The sequence below is a fragment of the Dipteris shenzhenensis genome, chromosome 32, assembly GCF_047967505.1.
Source record: "Dipteris shenzhenensis isolate YYH24624 ecotype China chromosome 32, Dip_SZ_1.0, whole genome shotgun sequence".
NCBI classification, from domain to species: domain Eukaryota; kingdom Viridiplantae; phylum Streptophyta; class Polypodiopsida; order Gleicheniales; family Dipteridaceae; genus Dipteris; species Dipteris shenzhenensis.
Genome location: NC_141627.1, coordinates 38,318,579 through 38,337,762, shown reverse-complemented (window position 1 = coordinate 38,337,762; position 19,184 = coordinate 38,318,579). Strand labels below are relative to the sequence as shown.

The 19,184-nt window shown below is 44.6% G+C and overlaps 1 protein-coding gene across 1 annotated transcript; it reads right to left on the bottom strand.

Annotated features, from left to right (window-relative positions):
• Positions 1–13,617: 13,617 nt before the first annotated feature.
• Positions 13,618–18,154, bottom strand: LOC147880720 (Cytochrome b-c1 complex, subunit 8 protein). Its single transcript, XM_087371075.1, has 2 exons — positions 17,889–18,154; positions 13,618–13,942 (listed from the first exon to the last, which is right to left on the bottom strand). The coding sequence occupies exons 1-2, from the start codon at positions 18,056–18,058 to the stop codon at positions 13,894–13,896; spliced, it is 219 nt and encodes a 72-aa protein (XP_087227201.1). The 5' UTR covers positions 18,059–18,154; the 3' UTR covers positions 13,618–13,893.
• Between the last annotated feature and the right edge of the window lie 1,030 nt (positions 18,155–19,184).

Below are 19,184 nucleotides of genomic sequence, written 5' to 3'. Positions count from 1 at the left end.
AAGGCTCAAGGATACTTTGAGGGTGAATCATATTTTTGGATTCCAAAGAAACCTCAACATATGAAGCCACCTCCTCCTCTAAACATCAAGCCTCACCATCGCCAACCACCCCCTCGTGTAAACAACAAACCTCAACATCAAAGAAGAAGAAGATGCCATCCAACAAGGAAGGTACATTACCAATGGGTTCCCACTCAAGGCCCAGGGATATTACCTTAGCAACTCTTATATATGGATACCCAAGCCTCGCTAGAGCAATCAACAACCCATCCATGCTTGCCCTAAGCCTAAATGTACACCATCTCCATCGCAAAAGCAGGAGCAGAGCCCCAAATCTAGCAATACAAAAGCATCAACGAGTACAGATGCACCAGTAGTAGTCACACAAGAACCTACTCTGTAAAGATGCTAAGAACAGCAAGAATCTTCTTGCAAGGACAATGGAAAAGCATCAATGCAGGAGGATCATACGAAAAGGAATTCATCTACCTTCTCTCAAGTAGTCACACAAGAACCTGTCTCAAAAAGGGAGACAGTAACACAAGAACCTGCTCGACTGCAAGTCTCTCAAAAGGCATGTCACTTTATTGCATCATCTGCACTGGCACTAACACAATAACCTGCCTTGAAAAAAGAGACAATAACACAAGAACCTACCAGGACAAATGCTGAATTCATGTTGGGAGTCTCACAAGAACCTTCCCTACTAAGAAATTGGGCATCTATCATCGGGATACCTATGCAAAAATCGGCTACACAAGTAATGCCCATCACAACGGAACTCCCACAAAAATCTTCCAATGTGAACAACGAATTATCTTCATCTTTCTCAGCTGAAACTTGGGCGCTCAACAAAAGCAAAAGATCTCTAAGACATTGCAATCCTACTCACATTTGATACATAAAACATATATCAGTTTATTACGATGAGTATCATAAAAGTGGTACATTGTTCGAAAATACCCAACAGAGGGTACACGCAGCGGAAGACTTATAGTAATGCCCGAGAGTTCACACAGTGTGCGGTGTGGTTGTGGAATCACAAACTTCTTTACTTATGTGCATTCAATAGGTGTGCAGACTCATCAATAGACAATGAACCAAACCAGATAGAGAAACCACATATAATATATTTCCGTCCACAACTATGGACACAATACAAGAGAGACAGATCCAGAGTCCCACCAATGGTGTGGTCCTCTGATCTTACCACAAAGTCCTCCTGTCTGCTGGCTATCTCTAGACTAGAGTCCGCGTGCTCCACCTCGAGCGTAAGTAGACTTTCCGTCTAGGATGATCTTCTCCACCTTGCTGTCTGGAAACCAGTCTAGGTGGGCAGCTTCCTGCAAGCTAAGTCTGCAGCACAAGGTACTACTTTCTCCTCCTGACTGTAGGCCCAAAGATAGCCCTGCTGCTGCTCCTTCTGCTGGTGGAATTGCTGCTCCAGATGATGCTGAAATGAGGCCTGAATGGCCCCCTTATATAGCCCTCAAGGGCCTGGCCAAAAAACCGACCCAGTCTGTACAAAAACCGACCAGACTGCTTGGGAAAAACTGCCCTTAAAGGGCTCACAATTCAGGCCTTTTATGGCCCAAACTTCCAGGGCTTTTGGCCCTCCATTCAAGGCAGATATGCAGCCTATAAAAGGCCTGCCACCTCCCCACTGCCAGTCACATTCCTTGCTGCAGATCTGAGCCTGCACTCCCTGCCATGTCTGCGCCTCTGCAAACAGTGCGCCTCCATGTCTTAGATCCTCCGCAATCTGTCCCAGACTGTCTTGCTTCTGCTCCGTACTTTCCTGGCCCTGTGTCCTGCCCTTAACAGTCCTAGATGTGCTGCCCTCATGCCAGCCATGATGCTGTCTATGTGGCAGCCCCTTTCTCTCTTTTTCTGTTGGGTTCTGCCCTAGGTCTCCCTCCCCCATGCTCTCCTCATATGGGGGCTTACAGATGGGGAGGTGACCTTTCCAACACCCCCTCTCACCGACACATCTCAGCCCAATGCCAACACGTCGATGAAGATGCTCTAGTAACTCCCTGGTCGTAGTCCTCTGGAACCTTTCGGTGTCGAAATCTTTTCCTGGCTTTGCATCCAGTGGCTCCTGCTCCACCAGGTCCGCTTCCGCTTCCGCACACCATCCTGGTACACAGGTCCATCTCTGGTACCACCTCCTTCAGTCGCATTCCCGCCTCTGAACTCGAGCAACCCAGCCGTCACGATCTTCCAGTCATCCCCCTCATAATGAGTGAACAACCTGGAGTCTTCCAGGCACCATGCTCTGAGGGTCTGTTTCAACCCGTCCTTCCTTTGGCAAGGTCTGTAACCAATGAATATTTCCAGATAATCTAGACCATGAACTCTCGCTGAGTTCTCAAGCAGGTACTCTTCTGGCTTCAGTACTCTTTGTCCACCACCTTCTAGCAATCTGCGTCCGAGATTTGAAGAAGCACCAATACTTCCCCCTCTGCCTTCGAAGAAGGCCAATTCCTTCCAATCTCTTATCACCCGAGACAAATGAAGAGCAGAATCTCCCCACAGCATGCTATAAAGGCTCAAATGCAGAATATCAAATACATACCAGACTATTGTACTGCCTGAATGTTCGCTCTGAAAGCAAACCCTGTACCTCAATGAGGCACCTGCCAAGATCCTGTGTAATCCTGTACTGTCCCCTTCTGAAGTCCAGCATCCATCTGACCATGAGACCCCAGGGCTTTCTATGGAATCCACCCTCGTGTCAGTGTCAATAGCTACACACCTGGAAGGTACCAAGCGCTCCATACTGTCCTTCACCTTCACAAAGGCATCTGACTCCTCGTCGACCCAACTCTCTGTGTCAGACATCCTTACTGTGATTTCGGGATCAACATACCTAACCTCGGTAACACTCGGTGATGTCACCAGGAACAATTCTTCGATTACCACATTAGCTTTGGCCTTTTCCTCTGAATCTGGGTCAGACTCCTGTTTGTTTTTCAGATCCGCCTTTTTCTTTCTGCAGTCCTTTGCAAAATGTCCGGGCGTATCACAATAGAAACACTTCTTCTTGTGCTTCCTCTTCGAAGTCCCCTCGTCATCAAAGTCATCTTTATTGGACTTGCCACTGTTAGGCTTGCCCTTTCCCTTACCTGCGGAATCCTTCACCAGCATCGCCTTGTCGTCTTTGTCCCCGTTGTAGAGCTTCTCCCGAGCTTCCTCCTATAGCCCTATAGCAGTAAGGGACAACTCCTCAAATGTCAAAGGTTTGGTCCTCTGTCCTGCTGTCACAGCTGTAACAAAACTCTTGAAACTCCGAGGCAATCTCCTCAGTACCATCAAGGCCAGATGGCATGAGTCTGTCTTCTGACCAATCGCTGCTAACTGATCCCGCACCACCTTGACCTTCGTCACATGATCATGCACCGTATCACCTTCTTCCATATCAAGATTGTAGAGTTGATGCTGAAGAAGCATGATCCGGGAGGTATTATCTGTCTCGTACAGGTCCTTCAGGGTGGCCCACGCCTCTACTGACGTCTCGGCCAGCTGGATATGCGGAAGAACAGAGTCCGCCGTAGTCCCTATGATTATTGCCAGGGCATGGGCATCTCTTTCTTCCCAAGCTTCAAGCTCTTCTCTGTCTACTGCCATGAGTACCTTCCCTTTACTGTCCACCATGTCTGCAGGCTTCGACTCCTCTCCCATGGTCAGCTTCCACAACTTCCGAGCCACTAAATGACTCCGGATCTTCACTTTCCAGATCGGGTAATTAGTCCCGTCCAGGTTCCCGGACTCTCCAAAGTTAGGGATAGTGAAAGAGAGAAAACTGGAGGAGGAGGAAGGGATAGCAGGGGCTGAAGAGGCTGTCGACATCTCTGCTGTATATACCACATAGCAAAATCAACCAAACTCAAATGCAGTAACCCAGAACTCTAAACGCACCTAACTGAACCTGAGTCACCCTCCTTCTCGCAAGGGCACAATCCTCCAGTCGTGGAATTCGATTCCCTAGAGCTTCTGAATCAGGGTCGTCCTTCAGCAAGGTCCCTGCCTTCAGGCTCCCACACCTATGAGCCTCCTACTTGGGCTCTGATACCATGTTAGAAAATACCCAACAGAGGGTACACGCAGCGGAAGACTTATAGTAATGCCCAGGAGCTCACACAGTGTGCGGTGTGGTTGTGGAATCACAAACTTCTTTACTTATGTGCATTCAATAGGTGTGCAGACTCATCAATAGACAATGAACCAAACCAGATAGAGAAACCACATATAATATATTTCCGTCCACAACTATGGACACAATACAAGAGAGACAGATCCAGAGTCCCACCAATGGTGTGGTCCTCTGATCTTACCACAAAGTCCTTCTCCTGTCTGCTGGCTATCTCTAGACTAGAGTCCGCGTGCTCCACCTCGAGCGTAAGTAGACTTTCCGTCTAGGATGATCTTCTCCACCTTGCTGTCTGGAAACCAGTCTAGGTGGGCAGCTTCCTGCAAGCTAAGTCTGCAGCACAAGGTACTACTTTCTCCTCCTGACTGTAGGCCCAAAGATAGCCCTGCTGCTGCTCCTGCTGGTGGAATTGCTGCTCCAGATGATGCTGAAATGAGGCCTGAATGGCCCCCTTATATAGCCCTCAAGGGCCTGGCCAAAAAACCGACCCAGTCTGTACAAAAACCGACCCAGTCTGTATGAAAACCGACCAGACTGCTTGGGAAAAACTGCCCTTAAAGGGCTCACAATTCAGGCCTTTTATGGCCCAAACTTCCAGGGCTTTTGGCCCTCCATTCAAGGCAGATATGCAGCCTATAAAAGGCCTGCCACCTCCCCACTGCCAGTCACATTCCTTGCTGCAGATCTGAGCCTGCACTCCCTGCCATGTCTGCGCCTCTGCAAACAGTGCGCCTCCATGTCTTAGATCCTCCGCAATCTGTCCCAGACTGTCTTGCTTCTGCTCCGTACTTTCCTGACCCTGTGTCCTGCCCTTAACAGTCCTAGATGTGCTGCCCTCATGCCAGCCATGATGCTGTCTATGTGGCAGCCCCTTTCTCTCTTTTTCTGTTGGGTTCTGCCCTAGGTCTCCCTCCCCCATGCTCTCCTCATATGGGGGCTTACAGATGGGGAGGTGACCTTTCCAACATACATGTGGGAGATCACAATGCTCAATGATGCAACAATGACAATAAGAAACATGCCAACAATAGATCCACAAGAACCTAAAAATGGAGTAGCTTCACAAGAACCTATGCTAATCAAGGATCTCAAAGAACTTCAAGCAACGTTGCTGTCCCAACGGGATGACAACTGCTCGCCAAGAAGGATCTCCAGTGACGTCTTTGTGACTCTCCTTCAAAGTGATTATCAGACTTACATGAGATCCCGAATAGCTATACAAATCATATTCCTCTAGTGGTCTACAAAATGATGCTCTTGCTAGGTGTGGGTCCCAATTGGTCAATATGTCACTGCACTCACCTTCTGATGTACTCATAGGTACTAAGACCATTTAGGTGAATAGAAACTTGGTTCCAAGTGCTAGGTCTAGGTGTGTCCATAAAGAGCAATAAAGTTATAACATGTGGAAGTCCTATCTCTCTGCTCGCATGTGAAAGTCCTAGGTGAAAATAGGTGAACAGTCCTCTTCAGGTCCTCCGCACAACACACTCAACAAATCACAACTACATCAACCTAAGGGCTCCTTGGTCAGGAAGTAAGCTTCAAACACTATCCCCTCTTCCCCTAAGCCCTTCCCGATGTGCTATCTCATGTAGCCATGGCCACGATTGTGCAACAAAACCAAAAAAGTTAAAAAAACTTCTTTTTTTAGCAAAGGCAAGCGCGTGCGGCTGCAGCCATGCGATTTTGTGTTTTGGACAGAAAGGGGGAGCAAAATGAGAAAAACAAAGAATAGGAGAAAAAGAGGAAGAAGAGAGAAGAAGAGAGAGGGAGAGAGGAGATAACCGAGAGAGAGAGAGAGAGAGAGAGAGAGAGAGAGAGAGAGAGAGAGAGAAGAGGGAAGAGAGAGGGAGAGGGGAAACACCAATCAAAATCAACAAAAAATCCCATCAGCAGAGCCAAAACAAAACGGGGCCCTGACTTATGCCTAAGTCATCAGGGTCTTGAATTTCAGTTCACACATGGAACGACAAGTGGGTCTCCACAAGCAGCTCTCAAGGATGCATTCAACTTCAGGGTAAAGGTGATTACACCAATATGGATTTGGATGAGTTTCTTGTGATCCTCAAAGCTTTTCTTACATTCCTTTACTAACATCACCATTAACTATCTAACTTCTACTCATCCCCTTTTCTTTATTTTTCTTTTCTTTCAGGTCTAGCTTAGAAGCCTATCCTAGAATCCCCCTCTCTATAAACCTTTTCACGCATCATCCTCCTTTTAGGGGTTTGGTGTATTATTAGACTCGGACAAATAAAGCTCCAAATGGTGCCACAACCTTATTGGGCTCAAATACTTCCAAGCAAAGCCTTTAATGAAATGGATTTTAAAGGAACTTCAATGTAGAGAAGCAAGACAAAATGTCATGCACAACTCCAGACGTTCAAACGTGGCATTACAAAGACATAGTCTGATGAGAATCCATTAGAAGTCCCACTCAAATCAAATATGAAACTTAAGAGGAGCATGAGAATGCACTTTTCTTACTCTGCTAACATTAACACCACTAGGATATTCCATCAATCCCCACTAATAACCTACCCCTTAGATTTTTCTTTTCCTTTTTCTTATTCCTTCTTTGAATGGTCACAAGTACTCAACTCGGCTCACTCAAACCCCGAAGTGCTAGTTCCAGCAAACAAATTACTCATCCATACTTCCAGCAAGCATTCCATAACAAGGAGCCACTACATCCCTCTGCTGCAATGGACCAAAAGAAGATTCAACCCAATGCACATGCAAGACTACTTTGCATTATCTTCATTGACAACACTCCAATAACCATGAACAACCATTGACAACACTCCAACAATCAGGAAGGGAGACATGTTAACAGATTGGTTAACAATATGCCACCGCTGGATAGTGATGTGATGTGATTTGATGGACAGTGGCAAGTTCGTAGAGCCAAGATTGTGTCTTGGAGCTAGATTGGTCCAAGAGGATGGTAAAAGAATGAGAAGAGAGATTAGGGTTGGCCCTCCCTTCAAAAGGTGACTTGCATAAAAGGCCAAATGGTTGACTTTGGTCTTCATTGTTGTGTGCACAAGTTCGGAATACAAGCTCCCTTTTCTCTTCAAGCGTCTTTGGATGTTCTCTTGTTTCCTTTGTAGTGCCTTTGTGTTTGCCACTCCATCCCCCTTCACTCTCCTCTTTTCTCCCTTCCTTCTTCCCTCTCTTTTCCCTTCTCCCCCTTCCCTCTCTCTCTCATGGAAACACATTGCAACAATCCAGGAGCCGCTTGAGTGACACATGCTGACGTATCTTGCCTTGCATTGCTCTCACAAGGAGTAGCTTGAAGTGAAGGCTCCATTGGCATTCCTTCAAGATCCCTATAACACGTGAGTCACTGTCATTGAGACTACAACGGTATTTCTTTATTAAATGGGAAAACCCCCGAAAAAATTATACAATGACTTTGTTCTTAGTTGCATTCAGAGTATCTATCAATACTCAATAGGCATCAATAATCTGCTTTGTGACATAAAGTGTCCATGCATCATAATGAAGCCATCTTTCAGAATATAATGATCATGCCGCTGATCATTAGACAGCTAGCTGATCACAAATCCTTGAGAAATCCTCATCTTGAGCATACTGGTCCTTCATTGCATCCAACTCACTATGGTAAGCAATGGTTACTGCAGAAACCTGAGGCTCCCTTGACAATGCATCGGCCACCCATTCTTTTTACCTGCCACATGCACTATCTGAACGTGAAATATGGATAAGAAATTGACCCATCGCATATTCTTCTCAAATAACTTCGTCTGAGTGAGAAAATATCTCAAAGATTGATTATCTGTTTGCACTGTGAAATCAGCCCCAAGCAGATAGTGCTTCCATGTAGCAAGGGCATGAATTATAGCAAGCAATTCCTTCTCATAAATGCCCAGATGTCTCTCATCCTCCTGCAAAATTCTACTCTCATAGGCCACTACCTATCCTTCCTGCATAATGACCACATGCATCAGCTTGGATGTGAAAAGCTTTTCGAAGATCTGGTAAGATCAATACTAGTGGGTCTGTGGTAAGCTTTTCTTTAAACATCTCAAATGCTGCAATTTGTTTTTCATCCCACATGAATGATGCTCCTTTCTTCTGCATGGCATAGATGGTGAAGCAATTTCAACAAAATGGCATATAAATCACCTATAGTACAAGCATAAGCCCAAAAAGCTTTGTACTTCATGCACATTCTTAAGCTGTGGCTAGCTGCGAATTGCTTCAATCTTCGCAAGATCCATGCGCACCCTATCCTTTGAGATAATGTGCCCCAGAAAGTGAATCTCAGGCATTAAAATTTCACTTTTCTTTGCATTTACAATCAACCTATGCTTGCTAAGTTATGCAAACACAATTGCCAGAGGCGTCCTATGCTCTGTCTCATCTTTTGAGTACACAATCATGTCATCAAAGAAAGTGGCCACAAAAGCCCTATGCTCACGGAAGATTCTATACATCATCCAATTAAAAGTAGCAGGAGCATTCGTAAGGCCAAATGGCATAACTAAGATCTCATATAACCCAAAGCTGGTCTTGAAAGCTGTCTTAGACACATCCTTTGGACGAATGCATATCTGAATGTGACTGAAAATGATTGACCCTTTGAATCTATCCATGATGCCAGCAACGAGTTAGAAAAACATTCTCTAAACTGACTTAGGAAACCTATCTACTCTTTATCAAGCTTAGAGATTACAAATTTTGGATCATCAGACTTAGTATCCTTTGCAAAAAACTAAGCACACAGAAATATGTTGTTTCATTACGGAGCATATAGACGAAGAAGATCCAACGGGTACTGACTCTCCCTTTAGTTTGACATCCAACACATGTTTCTTCCCTCTATGTTCCAAGGAGATTTTTCAATTATATGTGTCCACCAAAGCATGTACCTTGTGACACCAAGGCATTCCCAGCAAAACATCACAACCGTCAAGAGGCATTATATAAAATTCATCGCTGTCCACAAAGCTTTGTATATAGAATCGGAGCTTTCCAATGATAGGGGTATCAAAGAAAATCAATGCCATCTGATCCCTGACTTTGCCCCATGCCCTGCTAAGCTCTTTAGCATCATCATTAGGCTGCTCACTGATAACATCAGAAATCAATCTTACAGATGGTTTAGGCTTCTTGCCTTTTTGCTCTTCCCTATCATCCACCTTTTCTTTTTGCTTGCGTTTTGGGCAATCACGTGCCATATGGCCCTCTTCTTTATATTTATTAGCCTCCATCAAGGCTTTCCTTTCCTCAGCCTTTCACACTTCCTCCCTTTTTTGAAAGGAGGCTTGGAAGCATTCCCTGGCTTCTCTGCTTTCTTAAAACTCTCAGACTCCATGTTTTTATACCTGCTAGTTTTTCCCAACAATAATACATTAGCCGTGGTAGCATTCTCAATGAGTTGAGACATATACCTAGATGAATCCAAGAACATTCCCAAACTCATCCTCTAAAAACACAACATAGTGCAGTTTCAATCTCACGAGAGTCACTCATAAGATTGAAAACCATAAACTCCATCACATAGCAGGGACTAGCTACTATGACATCCCCACTGACGTCATCAGCACCCAACAGTGGGTGTAGACCATAGTATAAAAGTATGCTCTCACACATACAAATCCACACACCCACACATACTTGAGCATCCATTTATACAAAGTCTTCGTACTGAGTTTCTGTCGGCACCGCGGAGGTGAAGGGCAAACTCAGCCATGACGAAGGCTACCACTAAAGGAGAAGGCTAATCAAAAAGTAGTCCAAATCTCTTCATTCAAGCTACAACTGCTTGTGAAGTCTAAACGATTTCATTTTAGTCTCTCCCAAACGAGCATCTAAATTTAAATCTAGCTGATAGGCAACGCACCATTTAAGACATGTTGGTAACCCTTGTTTTAGTATAGTAGTCCCAGATTTCCTTTGATACATGTTGAGACATGTTGGTAACCCTTGTTTTAGTATAGTAGTCCCGGGCCCACAACAATATTTTTCATTTGTTCTGACAGGGGCACATGCCTATAAAAGCTGACCGGCAAGAGAGCTTCCCAAAACCTTTTGTTGTACTCTTCCAAGTTATGACAGTGAGCTGCATCCAACTTACGTCATGCTGTCATAACATCTACCTCAAGGTAGTGGTCAACCAGGTAGCTAAAAACACCTGCTTAAACTGAACCCAATTCGTTGGTGCTCTGTTTTGGAGCAACAAATTTGTCCACCACTAAAGAGCATTCCCCTTCAAGAAGGTGGCTTCCTTTCGCATTTTAGATGACTCAGTAAAGTTCCCTCCTGAGAAGGCTGCATCAAGCTGTTGCACAAAAGTTAAAGCCTTCAACCTGCCTTGAGCCCCATTAAAGGTCTCAAACTTCACTGTTGCACCACCCTCTTTGTAATCTTTTACCTTCCCTTTGGGTGCCATATTATCATACACAGGTGCCATGCAAAAATGGAGGTTAAATTGCATTCCCTCCAGCCTGTCTGGCATTACCACTACCCATTAGAGGGTTTGTCAAACCAGCCCCAGGCATACCAAACATACATGTAGAAACTCCAAAGGTTCCTGTCCTTCCACTTAGCATTCCTGGCTGCATGCCAATATTGCCATACATCATGTTGGGCATTGCGGGCTGCATTTCCCCAAATACATTGCCTTGCATCCCTTGCATCCTAGGCTGTAAATACTGAACCCCCACCAAAATACCCCGGATGCATAAAGGGTTGGGAAAAAGCTTGCTGCCCTTGATTTAGATTCTGAATATCAGCCCCTTAGGCGTGCATAACCATACCAGGACCTTGAAAGGGCTGCTGCCCTGCAACTCCCTGTACATTTGGCATTACTGTGCATTGTCCATCCAATGGATTCACTCCAAATGGTTGTTTATTAACCCAGGATAGGCTCCCTTGAATGAGAATGCTTCTTTCTCTCCTTGGACCTCGAAGGAGTAAGCATAAACTCAAGGAATCTCGGGTCCTTCGTGAGCTGTGTGAGTGCTCCCACAACGCTCACTAACTGCGTCTTAAAAATAGCATCGGCTTCCTCTGCATCCTTAGCCTCTATTGACCCTTTTTACTGAGAGGCACTCACACCAAAAGCATTTACCACTTGCTGTGACTCAACATTTTGGTCATCCTTGAAGGCTCCCTCATGCATAGATTGCTCTTCTTGCTCATCCTGGGAGGACTGCCCCTCCATATCCCAATCAATAATTGTCAAAGACATATTTACTGATTTTCTTCTCGTTGTAATCGAATTACAGCAAACAACACTTAACCAGAGAGAATCACAGGCTCACCTCCTTAAGAAAGATGGTGATATCCTGGCAATGGAACCATGAAACCAGCCTCTAGGCCAACAAGAGGGCGGTAAAAGACTAACCAACAAAAGCCTTCAGAATAAAATACTCAGCAAACACTCCACAGACAGATAGGGGGAGCTAGAGCGATCCTGCTCGAAGTACAAAGACACAGATTGGCCCCAAAGCCCTGGCACCCCTTTCGGTATTTCTTTATTAAATGAAGAAACCTCAAAAAAGATTACACAATGACCTTGTTCTTAGTTGCATTCAGAGTATCTATCAATACTCAATAGGCATCAATAATCCAAGCAATGACCCTGCTGGGTCCTTCTCTTACACCCCAATGACAATAAGCATCCATCTCTAACCATAGACCAGCATGTGGCTTGGAGTTTGTTCTCTGACAATCCACACGGGAACGAACAAGTTCCCACACTGCCTCTGGTTCCCACTGGCTTACTGAACTACCCAAGCATTGAGTGAGAGCATAAATAAACAGCCCATGATCACAAGGGTCAATCTCTGATCTGCAAGCATTCAATGTGAATCACCCTGCCAACTAGGCCTCTTCACAACAAGCCCTTGCAAATGACAAACTCAACAAGCATGAGAGACTTCTTCTTTAGCCTGAACTCAAGGTACCGCGCTCAAGCATGAGCTAAAGCAAGGAAATGGGGAGATAACTTCTTCACACAGTCATAATGGCATCCATCCGTACAGCTAAGTCCGTGCTTGTACAACAGCTCCATGTGACTGTACATCAGCCCACACAGCCCTGCAAATCCTGCCCCATACAACCACGTCAAGCAACCATTAATTGCATTGTACGGACTGTCCGTACTCTTGTACGACAGACAGTTCTCTTACATGCCATTCCGTACGGTTCATCAACCGTACACAACATAGGGGAGTGCGCCAAGCTCCGTACACAGCCATACTCATTTCCGCTTGCATTAATTGCATTGTACGGCTGGCCGTACATGCAGCACTGTTCCTCTCCATACACAAATGCCTGCTTTAATCTCCGTACACCCGTACCAGCATTAAAGCTTCCGTGCATGTTTTTCTTTGCGATTGCATCTAACAGACCTATGTATCCCCCTATGGTCATCAACAGTGATCGTTTTTTGGGCGTCGTCCTCCCTGCGTGGAAGATCCCGTCGTTTCCCCTACTTCTTGGCCTTCCTTTCCAAAGTGGGGCTGAATGGGCTTGCCACGTGGCAACCCATGCCTAGGGTTGCCCCCAAGGGCTTCATTTGCCCCTAGTCCCCTCTAATGGGGCCTTTTTAAAAGCCAACCAATGAGCAACTTGAAAGGCCTGAGGTTTTTGAGCCCCTTTTGGCCCTAAACCTTTCAATTGCCCCCAAGGCACAATTGCCTAGGGAAAACTTGAACACCCACATCTTGTGACCTCGCCATTTTATTATCGAGGTCAAGGCCACATGTGAGCATCCAAAACTCACACCCTCGTGACATTTACTATTGTTTTTAGATAATAGAGTTTGTTGTATCGCAGCATGAAGCTCCTTCCACCCGCCTTAGCCTTGGAGGCACTTTATATGATAAGGGCTGCAAGCCTCTACTTTCCCACTACCTGCGATAGAGTTCAAGGTGGCAGGCTAGAATTTCACTTATGTTGTAGCTTCTGCAATTGTCATGCTCTTTTGATTTGTACATAAGGATTCAAGACAAATGTATTCCTGCTAAGCCTCTCCTTAGTTTACCAAGTAAATTACTCCCCTCATATATAGTATTGGGGAGCTCTCCCCCCCTTATGTTCCGACACTCGAATTTTACGTCATCATATGATGACGGGAATGCCACGTCATACACGACACGTCATCATATGACATAAAACTATGTTAGAAAATGAAAGAAACTAACATTTTACAGCTTTGAACTTTATATATAAGCTCTAAAATACCCATTTGAAACTTTCAAAGAGCAACAAAAAAAAGAGGAAAAAAAAGTTCCGGGACCGTTCCGGCCTGCTTCTTGGAACGGCGTTCGACATTCTGGATGTCAGATTACCGTTCCCTAGTAACTATGCTGGAGATGTGTATCTAACTTTCTCAGGTATAACTGCAAACTTTCCTTAGAACCAAGAGAATATCCATGCATGACAAAGTCACTACCTAGGAGACCAAAAACACAGAATGCATGTTCTCTCAAAATGGCTCATATATATGAAGCACATAGGGATTCATACTGCATACCATATCTCCCCAACAAATATAAAGCTGTCGTACTTATCACACAGAATTTTCAGCTAATCCCATTGCAGCAAATTTACAATTTATTCTTTCGAAATTATTATTTAAATGTCTGCATGCCACAAGACTTTCTGTCCAGCTAGTAGCGAGAAAGCGCTATGAAATTCCTAAGTCTCAAGGCTAATCAGCATAGATTTCCAGTCTCAAAGCCAGCCACATCATCTTCTCAATATCGATGTGCCAATTTCTCCTTCTCCTTGTAGCTTTCACAATACCTGTAAGAAACAAACCATGGACAGGACTGGTTACTGACTACCAACTCTAAAATCATAATCCCAACGTTAAAATTATAGACGACATCACGAGACTTCCATATACCTATATGAATCCAGGAACATTCCCAAACTCATCCTCTAAAAACACAACATAGTGCAGTTTCGATCTCATGATAGTCACTCACAAGGTTGAAAACCATAAACTCCATCATGCATAGCAGGGACTAGCTACTATGACATCCCCACTGACGTCATCAACGCCCAACAGTGGGTGTAGACCATAGTATACAAATATGCTCTCACACATACAAATCCACACACCCACACATACTTGAGCATCCATTTATACAAAGTCTTCGTACTGAGTTTCTGTCAGCACTCCGGAGGTGAAGGAATAGTAGGCACGTAGACCAAAGCATTAAAGAGAACGTGAAGAGCAAAGGGAGGTGGAGGCGGCTACTAATAGACTAGCAAACAAAACATATAAAACCTAAAATCACACTAGTCAGGACCAGGAGTTCCCTACCAAGATCTAGTTCTACCGCAATCACTTCTTGAGAGTATTAGAGGATGGAGGAATTATCAAACCCCAATATATGGAGGACAGGCGAGTCTCACACCCTAAGGATTGCCATTGGACAAATGTGTGTCTGGCCCCATCAGCTGAGGATTGAGACAAAGAGAGCCACGGGTACACCTAGAGAGCAAAGGATTTACACACTATGAACGTTTGGAGAGCAAGAGAGACAGAGGAGCATTTCTTGTGTATTTGCCCAATACTATGAGATCTGACGACAGTATCACTGTCTCTTTCAAGAGGGGTACGGTTTTGGGTCTCTCTCTCGACTAATTCACTTTCTGGACCAGGTCTACGTTGGCCTCTACTTGATGGAGATGGGACGACATAGAGAGACCTTATTGCATCAGATCCAAGAGCAAGAGGAAACAGTACCACAAGAGATAGGGGTAGATTTATTGGCCCTTGCCTCCTTCCACAAACGATCTATACAAAGATTTTCCAAAGGTTACTTTTTTGGGGTCAAAGGAAGCACATATCAGTTTTGAAGACGTGAAATTGCATTGACTCATGCCTCTGTGTTGGTGTGCCTTGCTTTTTTATAGCCACTTTTGGTAAGATCAAAGGACCACATCCTGGTGGGACTCTGGATCTATCTTTTGTATTGTGTCCATAGCTTTGGACGAAAATATATTCTTCTATATCTGGGTTGGTTCAATGTCTATTTGCTAGTCTGCACAACATATCTATGTGAAGCACATTAAACAAAGAAGTTTGTGATTCCACCCACACACACACACACAGTGTGAGGTCAGGCTATTCATACTTGCCCAGTACTATGAGATTTAAGGACAGTATCATTCTCTCTTTTAGGAGGGGCACGGTTTTGGGCCTCTCTCTCGAGTGATTCACATTCAGGACCAGGTCTGCATTGGCCTCTGGCTGATGGAGATGCGAAGACATAGAGAGAGACCTTATTGCATCAGATCAAAGAGCAAGAGGGGATAGTACCGCAAGAGATAGTGTCACATCACGGATCTCTATGCGTTCGAGTCTGCCCCAGGATATAACGGAGTAGAGGAGGAGATAGATGACATGAGGACAACATGAGTCAGTGGGATGAGGCAACGAGGAGGGATGCAGCCAAAGCTACAAGAGCCACACACGATGCAACGAAGTACCAGAGCACGTACGATGGAGGTCCAACCCATCACAACTCTCCTCAGAGGAGACCGCGCGCCACTCTCGATATGACCTACCGGATACAGAGGTCGTAGAGACAACACCCCCATGCCACAACAAGAGATAACCTGTCAAACACAGATACGAGATATTTTCACAACCCACAGGAGAGCTACCATGGCACCTGACCATGTGTTCAAACTATGTGATTGATTATTCGCTTTTAGCTTGAGCTTTGAGTTTGAGCTTAATTTGGTATAGTGCTCTGCAAAGGGTCTTAGTGAGCCCTTTGCCTCAGCCCTCAGTGTGGCTTGTATGAGGATGAGTCACATTGATATTGTACTTTGTCTCAGAAGCCCATGAGGCCTCCCAAAGACTATAAGTCTATAATACATCTTCCTTTCTTTCTTTCTTTCTCTTCAGCCCTTTTCCATGGACCATCTCCCCTCCCTTCTTCCTCTTTCCTCGCACCTCCTTTCTGCTAACCTGCACCCCTCTTTCTACATTCATAGACTTTATCTGACACTGTAAGACCCTTATCTTTCTTATAGTCAAAAGCACTTTTGGAAATGGAAGCAGAATTACAAATGCTTTTTATTGGTAGACCTATCCTTGTCAATAGTGTCTTTAAACATGAAATCTTAATCCAATCACATTTTCTTAGATATGCCATTAGGTCCTTTGTACCTCTGTCCTTCAATCATGTAATCTTTTCTAGCAGAAGCCATAAACCCATAGGAGTTGATAGCCTTTTTTACCTCCCTTTCACTTTTGTAACCATCCCCATCAATCTGGCCCTCATCTATACAATGTCTTTTATTCTTCAAGCAGTAACTCCTATTCTAACACTTATTAATAGCTGCGAGGATAACCGATAAATTGTTCAATTTAAGTTGCTATTGCCGGTCTTGTCCAACCTCAAGTTTTATTTCTCCCCCTTGTTGAACAATGTCGGCCAACAATCCTACTCCATTAGCTCTCCTTGGATGGCTAGAGTTTGGAAGATGACCTTCTTGTCCGAGGAGATGGACTTCTCGACTTCCCTGTAGGCATCTCATCATGTTGATGGGATGCCTTTCAGTAATACGTTATTCAATGGAACGAAAGCCTAAGAATGGCCACACATTGCCTCATAGCATTAGTAGCTTCCTCCAAGGGTTGAGTTGCTCTCTTGGGTGCCATAATAACAGCTCACAGAACTTAATTCAACCTTGGTGAATTCCACCTTGACTCTAGACCTGATTAGGATCATATAGTGTAATCTAATACTCCGTGCACTCGCATAAGTATATGGAATCACAAGTGTTCAAAAAGCCTAAAGTTTCTTAACCCAACTTCAGTCGAAACTGAGGAAAAATTCCAGTTTCTATCAACTTTCAATATCCATGTCCAATTGATTTGGCAGAAGCTTCTGGTGAAGCATTCAAGTAGTTTCCACACAAAAAAACCCTAATTTTGAATTTCCAAATTTCCTCCTTTTGCTGGTTTCTGAGGTGAAACTGGTCCAATTTCAAAGTTCTCAATTTCCATGGACTACAATATAGTGTTTGAAAGCGATCTGCTGGATGGACTCAAAATTTGCGTGAAGCTTTAATGCAGAAATGACAGGTCAAACCTGTTCCAAATCACCAAAAGTTAGGCACACCTCGCCTCTAGGTCTACGTGCTCTTAGGAGATACAACCACGCTTTGCATGCAAGTCCCAAGGTGCTCTCAACTAAATGAGGGGCTAAGCCTACAATGCGACCAACCACATGCCGTTACCTTGGCATTTCCCATTCCGGCATATGCTTTGTATGCATCGAGAACAACGGCCGTCGGAGAGACATAAATCTCTCTCTCTCTCTCTCTCTCTCTCTCTCTCTCTCTCTCTCTCTTTTCTGCCCAGCCCACCACTCCCTCTCCCTCTTCCGCTCAAAGCAATCCATAACCCCCCTCTCATAGATACCACTCATGACTCAAACCGGGAAACCAAATGCAGAAGAAAGCAACAACCTAGTAAGTTTTGTTCTGCACATAAGCTGCATACAAATCAATTTGCGCTTCACAAGAATCTCTTCGATCAGAAACATACTTCAATCCGGCAAAAGTAACCTTGAGAAAGCGGATCGACCTCCAATTCAACTAGTTCTTGCATAAATTAGTAGCAAAATCACAGCTAGCGGGTCTAAACGTTCGCACTATACGAAGCGTGAGAACAGAAGAGCAAGCGAGATGAAAAAGGGGAGACGAGGGCAAAGAGACGGACCAGTAAGTTCCGACGAGAGGCGTGAGAAAGAAGATAGCATTGAGCCAACTGCCAGAAATCTTTTCGTTGATTTTGTGAGGGACATCCTTCCAGAGGCCGCTCATGACTTGAACCTGGTTAGGAGAGAGGGTGTAGACGACCTCCTTGAGGCGGACAGGCACCTTCCCCATCACGACGAAATCAGAATGCGCTGCCTCCAACGACCCTGGCCAATCAACCACTGTTGCCTCGCTAGGGCTTCCACAATACAATAGCTCTTCATGAACGAATGGATGTCCTCTTTATATGAGAGGCTTGAACTAATCGTAATTAGCTTTTCCCTAACGTTAGCCCCGTCTATTCAAATTCGAAGCTATAGCAGTCATCCGTCGTAATAGGGAGCTACTTTTTGTTTTCTAAACTTTTCAAAATTTTTGTGGAATGTAGAAAAACTACAGGAGCCAATGCTTGGGTCGGGTGAGGCACTATTCTTCCGAAAAATGGTGAAAGGAGAGCATCTTTTTCTATGAGGAGTATTGGGTGGCACCTGCCTCCCTATTGGGGCAATTGTTGACTCACCTCTTTATTGGCCCCTGTACCCTACTTAGGACCTTAGCACATGGATGGGACTAGCATGAGTTTGCCACTTTTTTTAACCACGGCCTCAAGACCTTGAAAACCAGGATGGGATTCACTGTTTTAGGGATTTGAAAGCATGGAATGATGATGTTTGTCCTCCTCCTAAACACATGAAATGATGCCACCTATTCTCTCCCACCTAACGAATCCCTAGTTCTTGTTGACTCTTACTACATGGTGGGAAGGGAACAGGATAGAATACATTTGAATATGGATGGGACCACTTTTTCCTATTTCCTCATATCTGTTGTCTAGTCATAAGTTGGTGCCTAGTTGATGACTCGAAAGCTAGATTAGCTAGATCTCTCTAGAAGGGCTCGAATGAGGCTTAAATTTTTGAGTTGATCTACTTAATCTAATCATAAGTTCACAATACGAGAGCTAGATCTCCCTAGGAGGACTTATATTGGTGATTTTAAGACACAAAACACAAAGCCCTGCATTCTTTAGTTCGCAGCTCAAGGTGCAATCATTTTTAACACTTACATAACCTTTAGCCCTTCCTAAGCCATGCCTAAGCCACTCATTCTTCCCAGACATTCTTATTTTCTCTCCTTCAAAGGCATTTCATGTGTGGCAGATGTACATGCTATAAGATTATGACATGCACAATCAAAGTAGGCGTACCGATGGGAGCATAAGCTCATCGTAGCATTGTGGGCCTATCAAACGTTTTAC